At 35.4% G+C, this 7,019-nt stretch overlaps 1 protein-coding gene across 1 annotated transcript; it reads right to left on the reverse strand.

Annotated features, from left to right (window-relative positions):
* Positions 1–313: 313 nt before the first annotated feature.
* Positions 314–7,013, reverse strand: LOC112006629 (protein DEFECTIVE IN EXINE FORMATION 1). Its single transcript, XM_024038938.2, has 9 exons — positions 6,746–7,013; positions 6,520–6,630; positions 5,362–5,444; positions 4,989–5,106; positions 4,752–4,906; positions 3,829–4,583; positions 3,645–3,715; positions 953–1,209; positions 314–537 (listed from the first exon to the last, which is right to left on the reverse strand). Exons 1-9 carry the CDS (start codon positions 6,892–6,894, stop codon positions 329–331), a joined length of 1,908 nt encoding a protein of 635 aa, XP_023894706.1. The 5' UTR covers positions 6,895–7,013; the 3' UTR covers positions 314–328.
* Positions 7,014–7,019: the final 6 nt, after the last annotated feature.

The following is a 7,019-nucleotide window of genomic DNA, read 5'->3' on the forward strand; positions in this document are numbered from 1 at the left end:
ATTTTGTTCCGTTTAACTAAAAGAAATTTAAATTTGTCACCTAGTCCTCCCCATAAGAATCCTGCTGTAGTTTCAATATGAAAAGCAACATTCATAGGGATAGGCAATGGTGAAATAGAAACACATGAAGGTTTATACATACAAGGAAGCTGAATTCAATAAATCTGACTAAAATTATCAACATACATTCAATCAGTAATTTTAACTCAATTCACATAAACAAGTGGGATTCAAGGAAAAAAAAAACACACACACAATCTCAAAAGCTAAAATAACATATCTCATTAATAATCAATAAGATTCTAGTGAATTTAAAAACAGTTTAATTTTAAGAAGAAAAAAACATGAATCTTACCTGGGGAACCAGACTCTTAAGGTGTGCTTCCCAAATTTCCTCTCCTTTTGAAGTCCAAGCAGCAACGTTTCCATGTGTATCAGCAGTCACTAGTTCAATTTTGCCATCGTCATTGATATCAGCGGCAACAACAGCTCCTTGAATCTCAGCCATTTCAAGAGGAAACTTTTCTCTCACTTTGCCTAAATAAAGGAAACAATTGAGTATCAAGAGAAAACAATAAAAATGAAAAATCAAACCACATTTAACAAAATGCTTAATTGGACATGTGAGAACTCTAAAATAAAACTTATAGAAGCACACTTAGCACAGCGCAGTTCATGTACTCAACATTTTTTATTATGAAAGGGACTTGACTCCAAATTAACTATCTAAATAGACGCATGCATTAAAGGAAAATATGGTCAGAACATAGAGAGAAACAATAGCCAAAGATCTAAAAAATGACGCAATATCTTTTACCACCGCTCTATAGCTAACAGCAAGTCATAACATCTGCGTTAAAAATCAAGAGCAAACTACAAATTTAAATAGAAAAGCATGTGCTCTAATCCTGAACACATATCACAAGATAGAAAGTCAGCATAGGAATATTACCATGATGATCCAAGACATAGAACAAGCCAAAGGAGGTTCCAACAAGAATGTCCATATACCCATCACCATCTAAATCAGCAACAGTTGGAGAAGAGTATATATAGGCACGGAAGTCTCCAGTATCTGTACTTAGATCTAGCTCTGTAGTCCACTTAACTTGCTTTGTATCAAGATTGATAGCAACAATATCAGCAGCTACATATTTTCCAATATCAATACCACCCAATTCCTTCAAATGTTCTGAGTCAGCATAATACCTGCCAACTTACAAGGTGGCTAATCACTTTCACATCAATCAGTTAAGTGAGCAGTCCAAAAGTCACTACCAAAAGCACTACAAAGCAAGACATCATTTAAATCAATAAATAAAAAATAAAATAAAAAACCCACTGTTGATCACTTGGTCTAACATTTGCAATGATGAGTGAATGATAAATGGTGTTAGTATAACATGTTGAAGATCATATCTTCCCATGCAAAAGGTTGATCTGCAATCAAGGAGAATAAAACCAGCCCAACTATTCAACCTTTTTTTGATTGGTCAGTTATACACGCACCCAATGGGTCTTGAACCCACTTCACCCTCCACCTAGTACTTATAAGAGGACGAGATGCCAGTTGAGCTAGAGCTCATTGGCAGCCCAACTCTTCAACTTTTTTATTTTTTTAAATAGGTAAGTTCAACTTTCAACCTTACCAACTGAGAAGTTTAGATTGAAGATTCTAGACATCAGTTGAGCTTGGAATTAATATTCCAATCCAGCCATTTTTTGGGGTGGTCATGGTTGAGAAATTGGTCAATCATTGATTGAACCCAACCCAAGCTCGGTTTAATAACTTACTAGCAATAAAGCTCTATTCATGTGTGTGAAATATGAGAACCTCAAGCCTACACAGACCACAACTACAAACATGTAACAGAAAATGACTAACTAAACAGGAACCCTAACTAATTGGGGTCAGCTTCACAATCTTTTTTCAAATAATTGGTAGTGGATACATAATATTTTCGAGACAAGTTGGACTCTTGGTTTATTAATGCTCTTTAGCCATTATTCCAATAATAAAAATGCTTAGTAGAGTTTTGAATTGGTATAGAGGCGTTGCAAGAGTGTGATGCAGGACAACCTAGTCTTCCCACCCTTTTTTTTATTTTATTTTTTATTTTTATTTTTATTTAAGTAATAAGTTTTATTGATATCAAAAAAGAACACCCTAGTACACAGGAAGTATACAAGGGGTCAAAAAATCAAATACAAAAATTGCAAGAATCTAGGAAATCAATAAAAGAAGGGAATGATTGTTTTTGCAAAGCAAAAACCAATCCAATAAAGTTTTAAGAAAGAATAGCTTGAGGTTTGGAATAGATCTCCCAATATCTTCAAAACATCTACTATTTCTCTCCCTCCAAAGACACCACATTAAGCAATGAGGAACTATGGACCATATATAACCATTTCGATGATGCCCAACCTTGCCTTGCCAACACCCTAACAGCCCCAAAACAGTATGCGGCATAAACCAAGTTACTCCAAATAAACCCGAAACCATAGACCATAAATCCATAGCAACAGGACAGTGAAGGAAGAGATGGTCAACTGATTCACCATTACTCTTGCATATGTAGCACCAATCCAAAAACCACACCTTCCTTTTTCGTAAATTATCAATCGTCAAGCATTTCCCCAAGGCAGCAGTCCAAACAAAAAAAGCTACTCGAGAGGGAATCTTCTAATTCCAAATACTTCTCTAAGGAAAACCGTAGATAGTAGGGCCAACTAAAATTCTATAATAATCATTAATAATGAACCCCTTATTAGTCTTCCCACCTAGATTAGTCCCACAGTAAACCTTAGGTTTCACCACCAAATACAATGCAAATTTTGCATGAATAATCTCATAATAATATTAATAATAGTCTAATACTAAATAATCCATCTGGAGCTTTATATACAGTTTCTAGGAATTACAAGAGATAAAGGTAAGCATCCCTAAAACAAATCCTAATCGAACTCAAATACTAATCCAAATGCTAAACTATTCCTTATCTAAGGAGATGGAATTCAATCTCTATCACAACTCAAACTAAACAAATAAAAATGTTAAAATCTAAAATTATCCAATAAAAATCCAAAAATGAAATATTGAAATAGTTTCTGGTTATGCTCCTGCATCTAAGTGAAAAACAAAGGAATAACAGAACAACCCTAGGCTTCACCACCTAGAGCAGTCTGAACCCTATGTTTCACCACCTAAGGTTTCCTAGCATCACCACCAAGCTATTAAAAATTTCCAAATCAATTCATTTGTCAAAATCAACAAACCACTAATGTTATCTCTGGGACCTATAAATACGGTTTCAAATTACATCAAAAAAAAGGAAGGAAAATAAGCACAATTAAAATGGCAATCAAATCCCTCCAGAACCTCAAAATAAAATAACAATCAAATGAATTAAAATTACATAGTCTGGACCAAACCAATCAGCATTAATCTGATGTCCACACCAAGTTTAGACGATAAATTTCACACAACAAGCAGACAGGCCCTTTAATGATTGAAGCAGAAATGTTAATGGTAATGGCAAACTGCAAACTACAAACTGGTGGCAGTTGATTATATTGCTCAATTTCATCTAAATTGGTGGTAGACAATAGTTTCAATAAAAAAGAGAAGATGAAAGAGAACTCACTCTTGATCAAAGAAATAAGAAACAGCAACTATCATCTCTGATACCCCATCATTATCAATGTCTGCTATGACCTGACAGGAATAAAAAGAAGAAAAAAATTTTGATAAGTTTACCTAAACCTACCAACAAGTCTCATCAATAAAATTTAAAACAATAATAATCAAATTTTCAATTTTAGACTCACTGGAGTGCACAAGATGTGTGAGTCAATGTGCACATAATCCTCCACTGTCTCATGTACCCTTTCAGTCCATTCCTCCTCTCCCCACATAGAATCATCAACATAATCATCATAATCATAACTGTACTCATCACCTAGCTCATCACTCTCACGGAATAAGTCAAAGGATGAATCAGCATCTGCTTCTAAACCTTCATCATTTTTCACAGTTGCAACATGAGGATCCTCATTACTATTATCTGTTGATTTAGAGTCACTGTCATGTGATCCTTTTGAGTTATCTTCCAGAAGCCGTCTCCCAGTGTTTGTCCCATTCTGTGCAGTTTCTCCTGACCCAGTATTCGTCCCATTCTGTGCAGTTTCTCCTGACCCAGTGTTCGTCCCATTCTGTGCAGTTTCTCCTGACCCAGTATTCGTCCCATTCTGTGCAGTTTCTCCTGACCCAGTGTTCGTCCCATTCTGTGCAGTTTCTCCTGACCCAGTGTTTGTAGAAGAATTATCTACACTCGTAGGCAGCTTGATGTTGGATTCTATTTTACTTTCATTTAATTTCTGCTCATTCTCTACATTCGACACATTCACCATGCCAACGTGACTTTCTGTCAACGTTGTATCTGAAGTGTTCAATGGAGGTGTACTGATCTGACTTTCATTCATTTTTCTTTCATTCTCTGGGTTGGATGTGTTCACCATGCCAGGATGACTTTCTGTTGATTTAGTTACTGGAACTTTCAACTCAGGTTTACTCCCATTTGTTTCTACACATTTACCATTTACAAATATAGTCAATTCTTGTTAGAAGAAAGAAACGAATACAGTATTTTATTAAGTCAGGCATTACCCCCCTCCCCAACCCCCCTAAAAAATATAAATAAATAAAGAAGTAACTGAGCAGATATAAAATTATGAATGTAAGAATAAATTACGGGACATCTTAGCAGCTGCCTCCATGACAAGCAGGTCATCTTTAACATCTGGATGTGATCTGTCCACTGTGTCAGAATTCAAACCCACATGCCAATTTTTACGAACTCTTCTACGAGGGATCTCTATTTTATCTGCCATCATGTACCCTGACACTCTATAATATACATAAATTGATGTCAGAACAGGTATTTAGGCATACGACCACAAAAGATACAATCATAACTGAGAAAAATTACCTGAAAAAGAGCACTTCACCATTGTAGGTTGCCAAAGCTATCTCTCTTACACCATCCTTGTCAATATCATACAGGAGCGGACTGGCATGCACAGTAGACTGATGGAAAGCAGGCCAACCTGACAAATCATTTAGCAACTATGTTACATATTTACTAAACCAAACCCAATCCAGGATTAGTAAAGCTTGTTAATTTTTACATATTTTTCATGCACTCCTGAGATTCATACAAATACCATCCTCCAGTTACCTCCTCTAAACATTTCCCAGGAAGGTAAAAGAACCATTTATCAGATACACCGAGTTTAAAGTAATAGAATGGCTAGCAGAAATTCTACAATCATCTCTGCAGCTAAAAAGAGAACATTTAGTACCTGGCATTTTGTCTCCATCAGAACCTTCTAGAACTTCAAGGTAATGAACAAAAGATGGAACCACTATATCAAGCTTTCCATCACTGCAGAGCAAAACACAGACATTGCAGTCAACAAAACAAACAGATAGAAACCAAGACACTTCAGATCTACTGGTGTTTCACCGAGGACCTCCCAGCTCTTTTATTTATATGAAATATATATTTTTGAACCCGTAAAGATATTTAAATAGCTTTTATTGACCAAGAGAGAATGTATGATAGGGTACGTAGAAAGGTTATATAGTGTGTTTTCGAAATAATGGGGTTCAAGTTTATTAAGTTGTTTAAAATATGTATGATATAGCTGTAACTAGTGTGAGAACAAGTAGAGGCATCACAAGTAAGTTTCCTATCATAGTAGGTTGCATCAAAGATTAGCATAAGTCTCTTTGTACTGGCTATGGATAAGCTTACTAGATTGATTCAAGACAAAATATCTCGTTGTATGTTTTTTGCAGATATCACACTTTTAGTTGAGTAAGCTAAACATAAAGTTAACATGAAATAGGAAAAATGCTTTAAAAGATAAAAGCTTTAGGTTAAGATGTACTAAAATAAAGTAAATGGATTGTAACTGTGTAAGTATAGTAAAAGTAGAGACAAAGATGTACATCAATAAAAAAAAATCACCAAAAAAAAAAAAAAATTGATGGTCAAGAAATACCGAAACATGAGTGTTTCCTATATATTGGATTTTTTTTTTTTTAATAAATAATTCACAAGGATGAAGAGATCCAAGAGGATGTGAGTTATAGAATAATAGAAGGGTTAATAAGCGGAGAAGTGCATTAGGAATATTGTGTGATTGCACAATACCTATTAAGTTAAATAGAAATTTTTACAAGACTGCAATAAGATCGGCTACCCTCCGGTGCTTAAATTTTTTGATAATTCAATAGTTGGGGGTTGGGAGATGTGAATCCTGGATGTCTTTGTTGGAAACACCAAGAGGTGCCAACCAACTGGTTTTGAACCTATAATCCCGAGCACACCATTTGAGCTAGAGCCCACTAATTCAAATCAATTACAAGTTCTTAAAACATGGAAAAGTTGAAAAGAATTATATACCAAAACACGAATTGAGCAAATAACATACAAATAGAGAAACATCTATTACCTGTTGATATCGGCGATCAAAGGGGTCGCATATATACTAGAGCTAACTTCAGTTTGCCACCTTAGTTCCAAATTCCTAGGGCACTGTGTATTCAACAAAGCATCCTCATCTCTAATAAAATCAAATTTCAATTTCAAACAAATCTCAGTGACTAAATCAGAAATCGGAATCGAAATTGAAACCAAAAGTGTAAATTGAGGAAATGAAAAAAATTAAAGAGACGTACATATCGGGGTAAGCAAGTGCATCGTCGGTGGCCTCTCGTTCACGAAACTTGTTCTTCTTCGCTGCTTCTTCCGCGCCATGAATGGAGCTCAAAGACGAGCAGAGAATTAAGTAAATCAAGAAGTACGACTTCGTCGCCAAGGATCTCATATATACACAATTTTCAGGTACTCAAATTTCCAAAACCCTAGCCAAAAATTGTGTGATAAACCCTAGCTAGGGTTCTTAGCGATCTCTCTCTGCGATGTGAGACTGAGAGAGAGAGAGAGAGAGAG

The sequence above is a fragment of the Quercus suber genome, unplaced genomic scaffold (genome assembly GCF_002906115.3).
Source record: "Quercus suber isolate HL8 unplaced genomic scaffold, Cork oak 2.0 scaffold_1588, whole genome shotgun sequence".
Lineage (NCBI taxonomy): Eukaryota > Viridiplantae > Streptophyta > Magnoliopsida > Fagales > Fagaceae > Quercus > Quercus suber.

Bases quoted from the DNA above. Each gene is read 5' to 3' on its own strand.
- LOC112006629 (XM_024038938.2), bottom strand. From the start codon at position 6,894: ATGAGATCCTTGGCGACGAAGTCGTACTTCTTGATTTACTTAATTCTC. The intron at 6,631-6,745 runs GTACGTCTCTTT...TGATTTTATTAG, and splicing joins GCACTTGCTTACCCCGATAT to AGATGAGGATGCTTTGTTGA. The intron at 1,210-3,644 runs GTGAGTTCTCTT...GTAAGTTGGCAG, and splicing joins TCTTATTTCTTTGATCAAGA to GTATTATGCTGACTCAGAAC.